Raw genomic sequence first — 19,236 nt, forward strand, 5'->3', positions numbered from 1 at the left:
TAGTAATATTAACTTAGCTAATAATTTAATATTTTAGTAAAATAATGTACTCCCTCCGTCTCGGACTACTTGCACTTATTTCCTTTTTGGGTGTCCCAAGTTATTTGCACTCTTTCAATTTTTAGTAAAAATTTTCACCTACAGCCGTAATATTTGACTTTGCTATACACTCATTCCTTAATCTCCGTGCCGAAAAGGAAACGTGCGAGTAGTGCGGAACAGAGGGAGTAACATTTTAGTCTAATAATGTAGCTTGATAAATAATACAGCATCCTAGTGTAATAATATAGCTTATCATAACCATTAAATCAAAGAATTTAAGGCATGTAATTTGTGTTGTGTTTGATAATAAAGGGTTGTGAGGACCCTAATAGACGGGACCCTACAACTATATTAGCATCTGATATGCAATACTTAACGGTCAAACTATACCTAATGCTAATGCTAATAATCGAATACTAGTTATAATAATACTATTAACAAAGGAAATTCCTCGAGGAGTGGGCGACGAAAATGAATTTTGCCGAACTATTTAATAGCAATATTATCACTCATAAAAAAACATGAAAAAATGGTCAGTTTAAACGAAGTAATCCGTTGATGGAATCGCTTTAGCATCGTCGCAGCTCCAACCTTCCGATTTCCACACCACCATCAACGCCAACGCAATATTAACGTATCGATCATCGCTGTTTTTGCAGTCCACTGCGATAATACATGTCTCTGATTTGAGTTTTTTTCTCTTTTTTCTTCCTGTGAAATATCGTGTTCCGGAAAAAAAGGTGTTTATCCGTACGATCGAGGGCGGAAATGAAGAGCAGGAACCGCGGGAAAGTGTCTATGCGATGGATTATGGTCCTCTGCCTTATCAGCTTTGGCCTCGGCATTCTCTTTAGCAACAGGTTTTCACAAATCTCGATCGCGCGTGTTTGTTTGTGTGTGTGTGTGTGTGTTGATGCTTAATTAAGTTTGATGATCCGGCAACATGAAATTATTATGTGTGCGTGTGTGTTGATGCTTAATTAAGTTTGATGATCCAGCAACATGAAATTATTATGTGTGTGTGTGTGTTTGTGTTGATGCTTAATTAAGTTTGATGATCTAATTGTTTCAGCAACATGAATTTATTGTGTGTGTGTTTTTTATATGTTATTGATGCTTCTTCATGCATTAGGATACTTTCTAGTGTGTGGTATGTATTAATCATGGAGAAGTGAGTTGATTTGTGATGAGTTTCGTTTCTCATTGAAGATTGATTAGATGAGTAGCTGATATACATTTATGTAATTTTACATATTGAATGTAATTTTACATATTTAATGGATCACTCTGTAATGTAGAATGTGGATTGATTTGCAATTAGAAGATGGATTTCTTTTCACAAGACGACGTTTGGGTGAATTTGAGGCTACTTTGGATGACTGTGTCTCTGATAAGGTGGAGTTTCCTTTCATATTTCATAAACCAGCAGGCAACAGCTGCTTGATTTTTAATGTATTGAGTAATGCTTAGGTAAAACTAATTCCTGATGAGGAAGTGATCAAAGAGTTCAGCAAAGCACATGAAGCAATACAGTGAGTCAGATAAAGCACATCTCTAGATAATAATCTCAAATTTCTTGTAATTGCTGTGATTGTAGGTGATAGAAGAGATTGAGTGATACTAAGTTCTTTTATGGTTTTAGTAAGTCATAACTGTGTGGTCTTTCAGATCTTTGGATTCTTCTGTTGCCAAGCTACGTATGGAGCTTCCGTCCAACAAGAAACATCGCAAACTGGGAAATTTTGAGAATTTAAATGGTAATTCCACATTTGCTGGAAATGCTGTGTTGAGAAAAAAGGTGTTTATGGTCATAGGTATAAACACAGCATTCAGCGGCAGAAGGAGACGTGATTCTATCAGAGAAACATGGATGCCTAGAGGTTGTTTTTGTTCATCATAAACACTGATATATTGATTGTACTGATATCTGTTAGTTAACAAATTTCTGAATGTTTAATCAGGTAAAAGTCTGTTACAACTTGAAGCAGAGAAGGGTATCGTGGTTCGTTTCATGATTGGTCACAGGTTAGTCTTAAGTTCTTCAAATGCAAGTCTTAGTTTTGTTAATACAGAATCCTCTGTGTAACATCTTTCATATTGTTCAGTGCAACATCCAACAGTATTTTGGACCGTGCACTCGACTCTGAGGAGGGCCAGCACTATGACTTTATTAGGCTTGTAAGGCATCAATACCTTCCCAGTGCATGCTGTTAAAATTTTGTAGTGGATACTGATAAGTAGATCATATTCAAGAATCATGTTGAAGGGTATCATGAGTTATCAGCAAAGACAAAATCATTCTTCGCTGCTGCTGTAGAAAGATGGGATGCTGAGTTCTTTGTCAAAGTGGATGATGATGTTCATGTCAATTTGGGTATACAATACTTCTTTCTTCTTCCTTTCCATAAACATGTTACATGACTTTAAGTACTTTTCACCGTAGTTAAATTTGTTTGATGAGTATAATGCAGGCACATTAGCTGCAACGCTAGCACGGCATCGCTCCAAACCCAGAGTATATATAGGATGCATGAAGTCGGGACCAGTTCTTCATCAAAAGTATTTGCTACTTAACTCTCTCTGCCATTCCACCCGTTGTTATATTTCGAACACAAAACCGTAGCTCCATTTTGCGTATCTCTTTTTTAATAGGAATCTAAAGTACCATGAGCCCGAGCACTGGAAGTTCGGGGATCAAGGGAACAAGTACTTTCGACACGCTACTGGACAGATATATGCCATATCAAGGGATCTGGCTAAATATGTGTCAGTCAACCAGTAAGACAGAAAGCAACCTCTTACCCGCCTATCAAAACTTGCATTGCTTTTACCCTGATAAGCCGTGTTAATTATGAACATCGTCAGACAAATCCTGCACAAGTATGCTAATGAAGACGTGTCGCTTGGAGCATGGTTTATCGGTCTTGAAGTCGAGCATGTAGACGATCGCAGCATGTGCTGTGGGACTCCACCCGGTACAGATTCCACCAGTTTCTATGATTTTTTTGTTTAGATGTTGAAGGTAATTAGAATTCGATCGTGGTAAGTGCAGACTGTGAACAAAAAGCACAGGCGGGCAATGTTTGTGTAGCGTCGTTCGACTGGAGCTGCAGTGGCATTTGCAAATCCGTGGAGAGAATCAAGGGAGTTCACTCTATTTGTGCTGAAGATGCTTCCACTCTTTGGAATGCGCTCGTCTAAGCAAACCTCGTAAATTCGAAAACACTCACAAGCAGGAAAGCTTGATGACGGAAACGTACATATATGAAGCAATGTTCAAAGCTGAAACGACGAATTGGGAGGATTGAGAAAGAAGATGAATAAGGTATTTTGAAATGCAATTACTTTTCCGATTGCTGCTTCTTGTTTCTTGTACTAGCGTGTATACACTAACTAATAAACAATTTTCCAATAAATGAATATCTTCCAAAAACATTGAGATCCATAACCACTAATACATTTTTTTTGATATATATCTCCGATTGATGAATGCTGCTTCGGAACGATATAACCTGAGATTTTCAATACACAACGTGGATGCAAAATCACAATACCTCTTTTTCCAGTTTCAATACTGCCATGAATGCTTCTTGTGGTACGTCGACCTTACCGATTGCTTTCATTCTCTTCTTTCCCTCAGCCTGAGTTAGAAGCATACCAAAGCAAAAATGATCAACCACTATATAACATGTTTCAGAGCACAATGCACATGAAAATTTCTTGAAAGTGTGATATGATAACAAGACAAATAAAGCAGACATAATTCACCTGTTTACGCAGAAGCTTCTTTTTTCTTGTGATGTCCCCACCTTCATGAAAAGCAAAACATAAATCAAGAATGCGGCATGATTGGCTAATTAAAGATATTTTCTAAGAAAAAACGTATCCGTAAAGTGCTGGAAATGAAACAAAACAAAACATCTACCAAGGTGATTCGACATATTGTACGTGTTCAAGTGCATCAGACCTTAGAAAAGGAAATCATATAATCTTCTATAATGAGGGAGGTAACCTCACCATAGCATTTGGCAAGAACGTCTTTCCTGATAGCAGATAGAGCTTCACTAGCAATCACCTTGGCGCCTATGCAAGCCTGCCGAGCACAAAACAAATACAGAATTATGGTTTATAATTAATACAACAAGAAAAAAACAATAAAAAGAAAATTGAAAATTGTGAATGATACCTGGATTGGCACTTTAAACATTTGTCTTGGAATTAGTTCCTTCAATTTTTGAGTTAAAGCTCGTCCGACAGCATAAGCCTGAAAAAGAGTGCGCGATTTTATTGTAATATGAAATGAGTATGGAGAATGGATAATATTTATACAAGTGAGAATGGTGAATATCTTTTCTGGTACAAGGAAATAGTTTCATAGTATTGATACTATCATTAAATAAAAAATGCTAAGAATTAGCAACTCATAAACCTTCGACTGAAAGAAATTGATAGCTGTAGGTTAAAAAATTAAATTACAAAATCTGCTAAAATATTGACAATATAACAATCTTGAAACAGGTCCTGATTGCATATGAAGTGACTCAACTTTAGCGACTCAAACAATAAGAAAAGAAGTTGTTTACCTTGTCTTTATGCACAATAGTTGATAAAGGCTCTACCGGCTCCCCGTTAATTTGAATGTCAAGCTTTATTAAGTCACTCTCCCTGTACCTGTTTATATATTTGAATATAGTTATTGTGAGGTCAAGTACATTATGGAAAGTCACCAAAAGATCAATTTCAGCTCATATCACATTGAATTACCCAATGAAGGAGTACTCCATGCTAGCATAGCCTTTGCTCCTCGACTTCAGCTGATCAAAGAAGTCACCTACCATCTACAGAATGAGCCGTACAAGTTAATTGAAATATATGGCATCTCTAAAACAAGTGTAACTTCTTTTTTCACAAGAGAATACCTCAGCCAGGGGTAACTCATAAAGAAGTGATGCCCTAATTTCAGTAATGAACTTAATTTCTTTGAACTCTCCTCTACGGTCCTGAGCAAGCTCCATAAGTGCACCAATATAATCTTTTGGAGTGAGCATTTCGATCTATACAAGAAACATCAACTTTATCCTCAAGAAACAGGATGAATACTGTGTGGTAGGTCCATTAATAGGAAATTAGAAATTCAGACAACCTTAACATATGGCTCTTCAATTAACCTTCTGTTGCCAGCTTCAGGAAGCAAGGATGGATTTGAGCATTCGACCTAGATCAGATCATCAGAAGGATGTGAAATATGAAGAAAATGTTCAAACAATGTCATAAACTTGGAAGAAACACTAGAACAAGTGGGTCACAAGCATTTAGTAATTGCAAGAGAATAATTATTGAAATATGATGCCCGATGAAACAGAATATCTAAGCAACGAAGTCCACCTAAGAAGTTGAACAGTTCTACAAACTTCAATAGAGTCTAACTAGCTCAAACCACCTTCTCAATCATTTTAACTAAAAGGCTCACATGCCAACTGATGCTGATATATAAAAACAAAATTTCAACGTAGTTATTGCCCAAGAACTATTTAAATGTAGTAGTATTCATTATTCTTTCTTTTTCGATAATATATTCACTTTTAAGTTTGATACCATACGTGACCGATCATTCCAGACAAGGACCTACCACTGATCTTTTTTATTAACAATGTCTACAATCAGGCTGGTTTACTATTTTCTCCTACTACAATGTTCCATGAATAACTAGATTTGTATGCAAGCTACATCCAGATTAAGTCATGGATCGGCTTGATATTATACAAAAGCATTTCAGCTAATAAAAGAAATAACAGACATAAGAGTAAATGCTCAGGCAATGCACGGGTGAATGCTGAAATTATCAACAATGACACAACTAGTGCATGATTCTTGTTTCCAGAACAGTAAATACTTCAGCAGCTTCAAAATGAGATAAGCGCCTTGAAAAGGAATAGAGTCGAGGAATTCAAAAGTGAATTAGCAAACTATAATAAACAATTAAGCATGGGATGTGGAAATTACAATATCACCACTTGTGCAAGTCACTCTGTAGACCACACTTGGGGCGGTGGTTATTAAACTCAAATTGTACTCACGTTCCAGCCTTTCCTGCAGAATTGAATTTATCAATACAAGATTGCAAGCATACATAAACTAGTTTGGAAGGGAAAGGAAAAGTCAGAAAATTCTAACCTGAACAATTTCCATATGAAGAAGACCAAGGAAACCACATCTAAATCCAAATCCCATGGCACTTGAGGTCTCTGGCTCAAACTACAAAATTAACTGAAGCTGTTGGGAAATTTTTACCAAGGAGCACATCTATTACATAGAAGTATCTCAGCTAATAGGCAACCACGATTTGAACTTCAGAAAATGATGACTCAGCAAAATTTAATTGGATTAAGACAATGAAAAACTTAATTTCTCAAAGAAATACAAACGGCATTACAAACTGTACAAAGACATTTGAACATTATATCAAATTTGAAAAAGAAACACCAGGACCACGTCCTTATACTGTATAATGGGTAAAATCCGTATAAAATTCACCAAATTAAACCCTTCATGACAGGACCTTCTTGTCCTCTATGGAAAAATAAAAAGCATTATAAATAATGACAATTTTTTGAAATCATGAGAAAATCGCCAGCCTTATTATTTTCAGTAACTAGTCTTCCAGTAAGTTCTAGACGTAAGTTAAGATACCCAGACACAAGCATGTAAAATCTAATCATTTAAAAGAAGCATGCTTACCTTTAAAGCAGAATCATTAAGCTGTAATTTCTCTAAAGCATCACGCAACTCATGAAACCTATATAACAAGGTTCGAAAACAATGTAGTTCAACATATGTATGGATTGTATAGGTGAAAAAGGAGTAAAAGATAAATACTGGTCAGCGTCAACAGGAAACAGGCCACAGAAGACCATTGGTGTGACCTCCTTGTATCCAGGAAGAGATTCTTCAGCCTTTCTGCTATAATGTGTGATTGTATCACCCACTCTAGCATCTGCCACTGATCTTATGGAAGCCGAAAGATAACCCACCTGAAAGGAATGAAAATTAAACAGTTAAAATGAAACGCAAAGATTGAAGTGGTGAATAATAGCAGGAGTGAGTACAACCAAACCAGCACCGAACATCAAACTGAATTTTACAGTCGGTTCGATTTCAGTTGAAATCATATGTTCGGTTTATAAAAAACGATTGATTTTTCTTTAGTTCACTTTACGAGCAGATGGATTCAGTGTTGACTATGCCGATCGAAATTTAAGAATTTATTTTTTATATCAAGATTATATTTTGGACTTGATTGCTAAGGCGTGTTCATATTTTTTATTTAAATCATAGATAAGATCTACATTTTTGCCGCTACAAAATTTTCATTTATGTGTATTCTTTAGTGGCCAGATTAGATTTCCACCTCTCCAGCATTTAACCGATCAACTTGCAACTGGTTCGGAGATAAAAATCCAACTTCATCAGCATAATAATCCTGCAACCGAAATTCAACAGTGAGCTGGCATATAAACAGGTTTCACATGAGTTCAATAGAAATGACATGAAGTCTCATTACAATATTTGGATAAGATGGTACTATTTATTGTATAAATAATGGACTGACTTAATTTCTCAACCAAAACTAGAATTAGGATAAACGAAGTTGAGTTAACCAAAAAAGGACAAAGTAACAAGGGTACTAGAAATTAATCAGAGAGTAGATATTTTTTTGCAATAATCTCAAAGGCCGATAAAGGACTGGAACAATGATCGCACATAACAACTTTGCCTTTTTACAAATATCAGACGGCCTAAATTAGAAAAAAATTAATCACTCTATACTAAAGTTTGAGTGAGAAAGAGCAATGTAGAAAGATGGCCAATCCTAGGGAACAACTCCTTATACCTTATAGCCACCTCATGAAAAACAACAAACATAAGTGCAAGCTACTATTAAGGACATTTGCTACCTTTCCACTGGCCATAAACAATATCCGGTCACCTCTTTTTATACATCCATCAATCAGTCGAAAATATACAATGACTCCTCTGTAAGCATCATAGTAACTGCAAAAGTGTTTGTGAAACCACATGCTATCAGTAGCTCCGGAGATCCATAATCAAAGTAAGATCAATTCCAATATGTGTGTTAGATAATATACACATATAAAGTGATGAATGAACTACTTATCTTGCCATCTACTTATTTTTTTGCTTAAGAACAATTACATTCTCTTTAGAAAAAAAGATGGGAGCTTTATATCAATGCCTACATTATTTACATCAAAACATTTGATTTTTGAAAAGATATTTTCATCAACAGAAACATTTAAGCAAATCTCAGCAAGCCAGAAAATATACAAATAAAAAGGTGATTAAATTGTGATTAATTAGAGGTAGTGGTACTTGATGGTGGGCAATGTGGCTATCTCTTTCCAATTGTAGAGTGGGGGTGGAGAAATCAAAACAGAAACAATCATGCTAATAATATGTATTCATACTAAATAGATTAGTGAAACATTTAGATATTTTGATTTTCTCAACTTTGCAATAAAATATAAGCACACAAAATTAATTTCAAGAAGTTTGATCATAGTACCTAAATAAGATACCTATCAAATATGAGAGCCCTCAACGGCCTTTCTGCAGTGTCTGGAGGAGGAGGGACCTTTTGAACAATTGCACTTAATATCTCAGTGATGCCTATTCCTTCCTACAAGATAACAACAAATAATATTTGTACGAAGCATACATGCACAATGGAGAATCCTTAACGCATCCCTTTCCACTTTAATGTGATATTGAAAGTGCCAATATATTTTTTACAGTTACATAATGGGCAACAAGAAAAAAGAGGAGACAGTACTAACCTTTGCTGAGCAGTAAATTGCATCACTACAATCAAGACCAACAACCTATGAAGATGGGAAAAATTATTAAGGTTGTTTACTTTTCAGCATAATTTAAGATTACCTTAATTATAACCTCATATACCAAGAGGGAAATGTTTTAAAATTATATATTGCCAAGACAAAATTATCAGCCCAGAAATATTGAATAGTCTCATTGGTGAAGAGAACATAAATCTCTTGTTTGTGCACAACCACATCAACCAACCTCTTCTATCTCTCGGCAAACACGTTCGGGCTCTGCACCTGGAAGATCTATCTTGTTCAAAACCTATAAAACAATGGGGGGGGGGGGGGATGATTCAGACAACTGAAACACATTGGAAAAAAACTATGCAAGTTATTACCTATCTTGAGAGTTCAGAAATAAAAGATGGTGAACAGTTGCAAACTTTTTGGTAAACTCAATTGTCACGATGGCTATATGCTCAATGCATCATGACCCGATGTCAACATCACTTGATGCTCAGTTCATGCCTCTACAGTCTACATTGAGTCGGCTTCCGCCCTCAGATAGTTGAACAAGGGTAGTAGTGTATAAAGTAGGTACGACACATCCTTTTTAAGAGTTAGGTATAAACTATAAAGTATGCTCAAATGTTTCTAATGGAATAAACCTCACACTACCAGAAAAATAGAATTCCGACGGTGATAAGATTTTGCCAAAGATGGAACCTACAAATGAAAATTTCCCTTGATAAATTCATTGTGCTCCAATAATCAGAGAACACTATCAGATTGACTTCAATCTGACAATAACTGCATTTAATGTTGTAAGACCATAAAGCCTACTTCATCAACCACTGCTCTGTACTCCTCCCTCCCCCATGAATGAGATTAAATCCCTTGTTGAAAATATCAATATCACAGTAAACTGATTAGCATTTACTTTTTAGTCCACTTTAGTGAATGAGATTTCCTATTTTTAGTTGCCTTTTTGAAGTAACTTCTTCTCGTCGACATTTTGAAGTAACTTCTTCTAGTCCATATCAGCTAATCATACTTAAGTTACTTCTAATTAGTATTATAAATTTTGGTTTGCAAGCTCAGATTATCAAAACCTGCATCTATTTGTCTTATAAAATAGAAGTGCATATAAATCTGCAATTACAATATTCATGCACTTTGTTTTAACTTCCGCATAGGGCAATGAATAGCTTCAAACATCACTATAATTCAAATGGAGGAAATAATAGTCATCGAAGTAGGAACTTACTGGTATGATTTCAAGGTTGTTTTCCAAGGCCAAATACACATTGGCCAATGTTTGGGCCTCCACCCCCTAAAAGAGAATGTATAAGACAGGAGGAGAGAGAAACTGGATTATAAAAATTAGAAAACAATCCTGAAGCACCTGGGAGGCATCTACAACAAGAAGAGCTCCTTCACAGGCAGCAAGAGAGCGAGAAACCTGAAAATATTCATAAATCATGATATGACACCAAATAAACACATACTAGCAATTCAACGAAGGAACTAGACTACACTAACTGAAAATTAACAGGTTATCTGTGATCTCCATGAAAATAAAAGGATGTCAGTGCTCTTCCATGAAAACAACGGTTTTACCAAATTCGGGAATTGTTCATACTATGAAGAGCAACACAATTGAAAGGAAGAAGTAGCACAATAACTACTCAAAGGCTTTTACTTTAGGAGACTACCTACCCATCATTGATAATATAATGATAAAAATAAGTGCTTAAATTGGAAAACCATTCCGACTACAGATAAGGCATTTTCGTTATTTTTCCTTAGCAAGTTGAATGAATTAGATAGCTATTCATTAGCATGTCCACTACAATCTATCAATATCTCTACTCTCTAGAGACAACGTTTATAAATACTTTTCAACAGAATTATTCTTATGTGGTTCCAGACACATACCTCATAGGAGAAGTCAACATGACCAGGTGTATCGATAAGATTCAGGCAATAAGGTTCATTGTTATGAACATAACGCATCCGTGCAGCCTATGTAACAAAGACAAACATTTTTTATGAATTTGAATATTAAGAAGACTTGCTTGCAAGATTGATCACATTGACAGGAACAACCATATTCTAGATGCTTCTCAGTTTAGATTTTACATACATAGACTTGGAACATAAAACTGAAGAAAACACATCATCAAAGGTAAATGTTTTCACAATAAAATTAGGAGAAGCCAGATGAAATGTTGATATTCAAACTTGTGTATACCAGAAAAGGAAAGTTCATTCTAAAAAAATACTACTCCCTATTCAACCAACAAAGCATTATATGTAAAAGCAGTAATAGAGAGACACAAAACCTGCAATTTGATAGTGATGCCTCTTTCCCTCTCCAAATCCATATTATCGAGAAACTGCTCCTTCATTTCTCTGGTCTCCACGGTGCCCGTCATCTGCAGTAATTTATCCGCCAGCGTTGATTTCCCATGATCAATATGTGCTATAATGCAGAAGTTCCTAATATTCGACGAGGGCACCTGCAGTGTAAATACACATTTGCATGCACTCAGTACAGCAGCTATTTCACAACAAAAGCTTGACAAATTTGATACACACACACACACACAAATCTTCTGGCCTCGATAATGGCTTTTACATGCATTTGCCGGTTCAATTTCATCCATATCTCTTACTGTATTGAATTAATTTCAGTTCAGGGAGTGCAGGAGTGTATTTCTCAGACCTTCAACAGGCGGTCTTTGCCCGCACGAATAGCGGATTCAATTTCGGCGGGGGAAGGGGGGGCGCCTTTGGGCTGAACGCCGGCGCCAGTAGCGCGGCAGGAGACCTTCAAACTATGACGCCTTCTCCTGTGCAAAACGCGGAATTCGCCAACAGACGAATACTTTTTCCGAAGGAGCTGAAATTGAGGTTTAGTCGAGCTGAAATAGGAGCAGGAGGATGGTATGTTAATGGGATGAGAACGGCGGGTGAGATATTTTGGGGCTAAAACGAGCTTTGGGGGGTAAATCTCCGGGATTGCCGCCGCCATTAGCCGCGGCGGTGGTGAGTTTTTATTGGATTGAAATGTATGGTGTTAGTCTTATCGGAGCAGAGGCCACACGAAATTAAACTATCAACATATGACCCAACGGCTAACGTTCTCGTCTTCTCGTAAATAACCGCAATCCAAATTTTATTAGCGATTAATAATTTAAATCATAAAATTTTAATCGGTCTTTTAATACTACATGAAAACGAAATATCAAATCCTGAAATTTCATTTATTATTCTCAGTTTTATGTACAGAGTAATCACTAGTTCACTACTATAATTCAAGATCAAACTTCATACTTGTAGTTCATAATTTAAATTACTATTATTCCAATAATAATTATTGGGTTAATAAGATATTTATTGATCAACTAATTTGGTAAAATATGGGTTGTCCGATAAATTTAACGATTCCATCAATTTTTTGGGTGGAAATGGACCGTTTGATATTGTTAAGACCATAAGATAGCGAATATGTTATTTTGGATAGTAGAAATGTATGTATAGACTTTAGTTGTTTTCGCGAGAAAAAACACACCAACACACACTACCATTTAGTAAATTTAAACACCAAAAATCGAAAATCTAATTTGCTTTTGCATTAATTCAGTTCAGCCTGAAATTCCAACAATAATAGGCCAATTTTCAAGAGCAGTAAGAGCTCAGTAGAAACATTACGGTCTAAAAAGTGCACTAACATAAAACGTTTATGCTAGGATTACATTAAGCTTAAAGCTTAGGTAGCCTACACATTATGCAGCAGCCGCATCCGGTGCACTTGTCGGCGTTGGTGGTTTCTTCCTCATTGTCCAAAATGCAGCATAGTATTGGTTCTGCAGTTACATAAAGAAGATAATTCATTGTGTCGTCATGTCAAATATATAACACTCAACATCATCAGCAACAACAGGAGCAGAAAATGTAACAGTAAGAGTAATAATGGTCACCGCGAGAGCAGTGGTGGCTATAGAGTAACAGAACTAGGCAGATCAACAGTTAAATGGCATCAAATATTGGACTGGTTTTGAGGTTTGGTTCGTTTAATAGAAAAGACCTAACTAAATTTTGTCTACAAATATCCTTTTAAAACTACTTTTAACTTGAGATTTAATGTAAGTTTATCTCTGCTTAGCAATAGTGTGTTGAACTGAAATTCCCAGTTCAGGACATAAAGTTTAGGTTACAGTGTTACATATATGCTCGGATCCAAATATGGGAAACTTACCTGCATCATCGACCTTTGGTTTGTTGTATAAGTTGTGGCAATGGTTGATTCCTTCTGTTTACAAAAAGAAAATCAAATGATAGAAAAAAGTGATATTAGTAAAATGTTTCGATGGAGTCAGTTCATAATTAAATCCAAGTATACCTCTATTTCAAATCCATGGTGGAAGGCAACCCTCTTTACATCTTCTAAGCTCAGCTCAATTGACATCTCCTAGTGAAAAAAAGAAAAAGCAAACACATAATTAAGAGAGCCTCAAATAGTGAAATACATCACTTATTTCTTCATTTGTTGAACTTTTGAAAGAATGCAACGAGATTAATAGTTCAGAGACTTACATCTTCTTGATTATAAGCATCTGCAAAATGATAAAGCAGGGGTCCCAAATTGATCCACACCTGTCAATTCACCCAGAATAAGAAATGCATGCAGGAAGGATTGGGGGCTTCAATCACAAGAAGAGACCACTCACACCCCCGTCTTTAAGAATTTTAGATATTATCTCAATATATTCCACAATATTGTGTGCCGTATCAAGAAAGAAGCAAGTCACAACTGCATCCCAGGCTCCTGAAATTATAGTGAGCGTAATAAGACAGGTATCTAACAGCAGGTCACAGAAGTTGCATGACATGTACTTTGAGTTTACACTCCAGAATTTCTTAAATTTTTAGAGAAACTGTAAGGAAATAGTAATATGTTTACTACTCCACATAATGCATGAAGCTCAATTGGGGAATAGCAGTACCCAAAGCAGTTCAGATTACAGTAATATCTACCTAAACTTGACAAGCAATTCTTAACATCTAAAAGTCACCACTACCTCAACATATACTGATTCCTATGCCTTTCTTACCTACTTGACTTGGATCATTATAGACCTCGACAAAATCACCTCCGCACATTGAGAAGCCTTCAGTAATCCCTGCACTGTTCCAAAAGATAATATCACAATCTAGTTTCTGAAAAAAGTGTAAAGTGACTCACTATACTTCCAAAAAGAATTAATATTTACTACTGTTTGACTTGCTACAGTATGAATGTATGATTGTATGATGCAAAAATATAATTAAGAGCTTAAGAGCTATAATGCAATTGCAATCAATAAAACCATCTAGTGGCAGAGTAGGAAGAGCAGAAGTACAAAGAGAGTAAAGTCAAGCATAATATTATCACAATTGAAGGAATGCAGGTCACCAGATTGATACACAGGAGTTTTACAATAGGACAAAGTAAATGTAACATACTGGGAAAAATTACATAATAATAGTACTCCTCCACAAAAAATAGTCCCATTTGTGGATGGCACGGGTTTTAATAAAAAATTGGTAAAGTAAGAGAGGAGAAAAAGTAGGTAAAATAAGAGATATGGAGAAAAAGTAAGTATGGGAGAGAGTAGAAAAAGTGGGTACAGTATGAAAGAGAGACATTCCATTTTTCGAAATGGGACTATTTTTTGTGGTCATCCCAAAATAGCAAAATGAGACTATTTTTTGTGGACGTAGGGAGTTATCATTTAGTGACAACAGGTTCATTCATTTGTTGAAGTAAATAGGCTTATGAAAGAATAATCATTCAGGTGTCTTAATTGTTAATTTGTATTTTGAAAAGCACAGATACAGAAAAAAAAGTGAATGAAAGAACCAACTGTGAAAGGCAAATGGCTACAGTAAAACATAAACAAAGCAATAGGAGAAAGCATATAGAAACTAATGAATAATTTTAAATCAATACCTTGCTGGATGAATGTCCGGAATAGAAACAGGGCGAAGTTGATCTTTGTCGGAAAGTAAATTGCAATTACTGTGGATCCATGGATATATATTCCACTCCTCGGAAGTTTGAGAGCTAATGCACAAATAAATTAATACTAATGAACCAAAATTAAAAAAAGAATTGAATCATAACAACAGAGGTAGTACTTACTAATTTAGTATAAAACTGGAGCAAATCATCATGTAGTACGAAAACTCATTTCCTTGGCTTATGAAACCTGTGATACAACAAACCACTTAGACTGACAACCAAGAATTTATCATCTTAAGATGAAGAGTAATCCAGTAGCATACCCAAACATGAGATTTCTAATGCCAACCTCCCAAGTCCAGCTCCAGGAACTAAACATGCAGGAGGACTGCTTAAGAAGAAATAAGATATCGTTTTACCAAAAGAGAGTACCAGCCAACAGATTTGTTACAATAAATATAACATATCAAGCTCAATTGGCACAAATAACATGGCGGAATAATCTGCAAGTATCCTGACACCAGAGACTCTTAAAAACATAATATCTAAGAAATAATACCTGTCACTAGAACGGTCTGGAAAAAGTCGGTCAAGCTCTTGAAGAATTGGTCTATAGCATTCATCACGCTCCTTCTGACCCTAAACATAGCAAGGTGAAAAAGTAGTAAATCCAAAATATCCGCTCTTTTAATATATATAATACTTCTATTTTTTTTCTTCTGTTGAATGATGTTAGACTTTTGAGTCACAATACCATAATCGTCATTGTTATAAGTATATAATTATACTTAAAGACCTTTTTTCTACAGATGAAAAGAAAACAAGGAATACCTCAGCTGCCCAATCTCTGACAATGTTCCTTATGATGCATCGAACCTGAGAAATTAGTACGATAGTTTAAATCTTAAGCATGGATGGATACTCAAAATCAAAAAGAATAGCTAACCTTATCTACGTCAGCCAAAGGAACATGAAATTGCAATGATGGGTCCAACCAATCAGGCGACGGCGAAGCCTGAAATAACATATGCAGGGTATAAATTATTAATAAGAAAATAGAATAAAAAGTATAAATGTAGCATTCTAAACTATGTATGCAAGGCTCAAGCATTTGAGGTTCTTAAGAAGTTGCAGATTCATTTTATGCAATAAATCTCTGTTTGATGCACTTGTCCAGTATGCTTGTGACTTCGTCAACATACAAAAAAACTTCTAAAAATTTCATCACAAACAATCATGATAACCCAACAAAGATAATTCAAAGAGAAGAAGAATATAATAGAAGTACGAGGGAAAATGCTAGAAGAGGTTGGTGGGTGAAAGAATAAGGGGGACAGAAAATAAAAATGCTGGATTATATAGCAAACAGCATGAGGGTTATTGACTATTGAGTAATCTACTTGAAAAAGAAAATCTTGGAAAGGAATGGCTTACATGTCCATCACAACAATGTGTAGCACTCTGATAACTATGGACATCACCACCTTGTGCCATTCCATTACGCTCAGAGGCTACAGAGAAATTCCCGACGTTTTCGCTCAATGATTGGATTTTCTTCTCCTGTTGTTATCTACATAGGTCAAATTTCATAATGAAAAGGAAATAAACAAACTGAACCAGAGAGAATATTTCAAACAAATCCTACAGGCATGACCCAAGATGTTAAGAGAGACCTCACTGAGAGTTTCAGGGTTAGGAGTGCCACTCAGTCCATCTTCCCCAGAGCGAAGTTCATCAACTTTTGCATTATGTAGTAGGGTAATATTTGAGCCAGGCTGACAAGAATGAGGATTCATTTCAGTAGAAGAAAGTTGTTGAACTGGGGCATTTTCAATTGCATGATCCTCAGCAATGTCAGTGTCCACACTCATATCAATAGGAGGATCAAAGGCCTGCCAAAATCAAGAGGTGAACAGATTGAGACAGATCACAATATACATACAAGCTTTCCACACTCCAGAGGACAAATAATCAGATCAAAATACAAGTCAAGCAAGTAATAAACGGGGAATCAAGTCACCTTAAGCATTTCAAATATGAAATAAGAATTTTTTGAAACACACCTGCAAGAACATAACACCAGATTCAGCACACTAAACATTAGATTTTTTAATGGTAGTACCATATTTCCATTCTCCTTCACTGATATTCTTCATGATACATGTTGATATATCTGGTACACGGGTATGTAAGGGATAATGTATTATGTATATGCAGTTATCTGCTGGAAAACATGCCAATATATAAGGTATGGTACTTGAAAGTAACAAAGATGTACTTTATTCATAACGTTATTTAAGCCCAAGTTAACTTTAAATAATTATACCCTGCCATGGATGGGGGCTATTCCATCACACTCGAGACTTTCAGGTACGGAGTTGAGAATTCTTCCTATTTCTTTATTATATTATTCTATTTTCCTCCATTTTACAGATCGCCTTGTACTTTAAAAAATATTTATTTTTGAGGAGGAAAAATGGCACCCCAACCCCCACCCACCAAACAAAGGACATGATTTGAATGAAGATGTGCATCCGGAGGTTCTGATCAATTTTTACTTTTAATCATGAAAACAAAGGACTTGACCAAGGAAAAACTAAGCTGCAGCTGAGGAAAGTATAGATGGGATGCTAACTCAATCAAATGAATTGATTAGCACCATTGCTCAGGGCAGTAAAAGTGTTTGGGTATTAGCAAGAATGACATGATTGGTGCCAAACAGTACTCAGTACTGGTTATACTCAAGTAACTCAGCACCTACACTTTCAATCATAATGAGCCACAAATTTCATAAATATTCAATTAGAACTTCATCCTATAAAGTATGTAAGTATTCCTAACAGAGATATGCTATAGTAGATTTTACCATCTGAGTTTCTGAAATTTCAGAGGAAGGTGTGACAACAGTGCCTGCAAAAGCCAAAATCATAAATTGATGAAACTAATTATATTTATGGCATAATGCATGATATGCATACATAAATCAAAGTAAGGTAAGAGATTGCAGCACAAAGTAAACAGTTAAAACTGCAGGCAGATATAGAACTTTGGAGATGATAGGTTATCTTTATTCCAAGGTAAAGTCCAAAAACTTGTTCAGTAGTCTGGACTCCGGAGTATTAAGAATTAGCAGTGTATTCACAAAAAATCCAACATTGCCTTCATTGTCCTTTACCACATAAGAAAGCAAAACCTAAACCACAACTTTACATTTTACAACATACTTCACCATAGATACAACACATAATTTTTAACCTTGCATTCTACATAATATTTCACTTGAAAGGATTAACATGGTCACACTTTACTCCTATTCCATTGGTTAACTAGAAAGAGACCTTGTGGGCAAGAGGAAGCCTCCTGAAGCATCTTTCATATCTTTTGATATCTTCCTCAGCAGCCTCCGGATAGCTGCATTCAGAGCCCAATAAAAAATAAAACTACATTACAGGGATTCTTATCCATTGAAGAAATAAAGAGGATAATGAATAAACTAGAAATGAAACAGTATACCTGACAATGAAAATATAAATGAAATAATATACAAGCCAACTATAGAAGTTCATAAGCAAATCATCAGGGAATATATTAGCAGTGCCCACTACTGTAAACACAATAACGATCTTGATTCTATCAAATCGTTACTCTCAACTAAAGTTACTAAACAGTTGAATTTACTACAGCTCAACTGCTCCGGCATCGCGTGCAGGGTAAATTCACCGAAAATTATGTTTCAATATTCACCAAAGAAGAGTTCAGCACCAATTAACCCTTAATATCCTCAATTCATCAAGCTTAAAGTAACAATAGCAATAACAATAGAGAAAGAAAACCAGCAATCACTAAAACTTCGCAGACTATTGCAAAGGAAAATACAAATAAACAAAGGAACTTTTCAGAGGATTAATCACGAAAAAGAGAGACGGAAGCACGAGTGAGAGTAGGAGAGGTGTATACTTGAGATAAGCGCTAATGATACGGCGGAGGGATTTGACTTCGAGAGCCTCTTCCAGTTTCCGGCGACGCAATTGCTCATCTTCGATTGGCGACATTTCCCTCTTCTGTAGATTTCCAGTTTCACCTCTACTCTCTTCGTCTCTAATAATTGGTTAAATTACCTTTTTGGGGAAAAAATGAGTACTAATAGGAGTATTTTTTAAGCGTAGATATTTAGCAAAATGCGTATTATTATAATTGTAAATTTCCCTATTATTTATTATTGATAAAATATTATTGTGTAATGCACTGTAATTATTTTTATCACTACAAAATAATTTTAAGCAAATTGTACATCAAACTTTCAATTAATTAACCTCAATATTCAGTTCTTATTTCAAAATT

At 35.6% G+C, this 19,236-nt stretch overlaps 3 protein-coding genes across 5 annotated transcripts; 1 reads left to right on the forward strand and 2 right to left on the reverse strand.

The window, feature by feature from the left end:
• The first annotated feature begins 519 nt into the window (after positions 1–519).
• LOC121765052 (beta-1,3-galactosyltransferase 7-like) lies at positions 520–3,475 on the forward strand. The gene is made up of 12 exons (XM_042161094.1): positions 520–676; positions 783–902; positions 1,341–1,437; positions 1,513–1,574; positions 1,711–1,922; positions 2,004–2,067; positions 2,148–2,220; positions 2,296–2,416; positions 2,514–2,601; positions 2,695–2,820; positions 2,908–3,017; positions 3,095–3,475. The coding sequence occupies exons 2-12, from the start codon at positions 811–813 to the stop codon at positions 3,241–3,243; spliced, it is 1,194 nt and encodes a 397-aa protein (XP_042017028.1). The 5' UTR covers positions 520–676; positions 783–810; the 3' UTR covers positions 3,244–3,475.
• LOC121765051 (translation factor GUF1 homolog, chloroplastic-like) lies at positions 3,371–12,031 on the reverse strand. The gene is made up of 22 exons (XM_042161093.1): positions 11,614–12,031; positions 11,231–11,407; positions 10,824–10,910; positions 10,291–10,347; positions 10,153–10,218; positions 9,145–9,207; positions 8,898–8,942; positions 8,640–8,740; positions 7,998–8,094; positions 7,451–7,522; positions 6,919–7,073; positions 6,781–6,838; positions 6,217–6,297; positions 6,046–6,132; positions 5,186–5,257; positions 4,962–5,096; positions 4,807–4,880; positions 4,626–4,713; positions 4,229–4,306; positions 4,060–4,135; positions 3,811–3,851; positions 3,371–3,683 (listed from the first exon to the last, which is right to left on the reverse strand). The coding sequence occupies exons 1-22, from the start codon at positions 11,920–11,922 to the stop codon at positions 3,588–3,590; spliced, it is 2,115 nt and encodes a 704-aa protein (XP_042017027.1). The 5' UTR covers positions 11,923–12,031; the 3' UTR covers positions 3,371–3,587.
• A 470-nt stretch (positions 12,032–12,501) lies between these two features.
• Positions 12,502–19,005, reverse strand: LOC121763508 (carnosine N-methyltransferase-like). 3 transcript variants are annotated; one of them, XM_042159531.1, is made up of 18 exons: positions 18,853–19,005; positions 18,234–18,306; positions 17,762–17,805; positions 16,916–16,958; positions 16,569–16,787; positions 16,330–16,455; positions 15,842–15,910; positions 15,727–15,771; positions 15,455–15,534; positions 15,219–15,283; positions 15,076–15,142; positions 14,884–14,997; positions 14,006–14,079; positions 13,622–13,719; positions 13,488–13,547; positions 13,294–13,362; positions 13,150–13,203; positions 12,502–12,757 (listed from the first exon to the last, which is right to left on the reverse strand). In XM_042159531.1, exons 1-18 carry the CDS (start codon positions 18,945–18,947, stop codon positions 12,677–12,679), a joined length of 1,476 nt encoding a protein of 491 aa, XP_042015465.1. In that variant the 5' UTR covers positions 18,948–19,005; the 3' UTR covers positions 12,502–12,676. The 3 variants fall into 3 exon arrangements, with proteins under 3 accessions (XP_042015465.1, XP_042015463.1, XP_042015466.1); XM_042159529.1 differs by having other exon boundaries at positions 15,219–15,286; XM_042159532.1 differs by lacking the exon at positions 16,916–16,958 and having other exon boundaries at positions 15,219–15,286; positions 18,853–18,987.
• Between the last annotated feature and the right edge of the window lie 231 nt (positions 19,006–19,236).

This window comes from Salvia splendens, chromosome 14, assembly GCF_004379255.2.
Source record: "Salvia splendens isolate huo1 chromosome 14, SspV2, whole genome shotgun sequence".
Taxonomy (NCBI): Eukaryota; Viridiplantae; Streptophyta; class Magnoliopsida; order Lamiales; family Lamiaceae; genus Salvia; species Salvia splendens.

What these genes read in the sequence shown, in the direction of transcription:
- LOC121765051 (XM_042161093.1), bottom strand. Translation starts at nt 11,922, where the DNA reads ATGGCGGCGGCAATCCCGGAGATTTACCCCCCAAAGCTCGTTTTAGCC. An exon ending in ATGTTGACTTCTCCTATGAG is followed by an intron (nt 10,348 to 10,823) that starts GTATGTGTCTGG and finishes GAATATTTTCAG; the next exon opens with GTTTCTCGCTCTCTTGCTGC. An exon ending in TTAATGATTCTGCTTTAAAG is followed by an intron (nt 6,298 to 6,780) that starts GTAAGCATGCTT and finishes TTAATTTTGTAG; the next exon opens with TTTGAGCCAGAGACCTCAAG.
- LOC121765052 (XM_042161094.1), top strand. Translation starts at nt 811, where the DNA reads ATGAAGAGCAGGAACCGCGGGAAAGTGTCTATGCGATGGATTATGGTC. An exon ending in AAAGCACATGAAGCAATACA is followed by an intron (nt 1,575 to 1,710) that starts GTGAGTCAGATA and finishes GTGGTCTTTCAG; the next exon opens with ATCTTTGGATTCTTCTGTTG. An exon ending in GGACCAGTTCTTCATCAAAA is followed by an intron (nt 2,602 to 2,694) that starts GTATTTGCTACT and finishes CTTTTTTAATAG; the next exon opens with GAATCTAAAGTACCATGAGC.
- LOC121763508 (XM_042159529.1), bottom strand. Translation starts at nt 18,947, where the DNA reads ATGTCGCCAATCGAAGATGAGCAATTGCGTCGCCGGAAACTGGAAGAG. An exon ending in ACCCTGAAACTCTCAGTGAG is followed by an intron (nt 16,456 to 16,568) that starts GTCTCTCTTAAC and finishes AGATAACAACAG; the next exon opens with GAGAAGAAAATCCAATCATT. An exon ending in TCAGAGATTGGGCAGCTGAG is followed by an intron (nt 15,535 to 15,726) that starts GTATTCCTTGTT and finishes TGCTATGTTTAG; the next exon opens with GGTCAGAAGGAGCGTGATGA.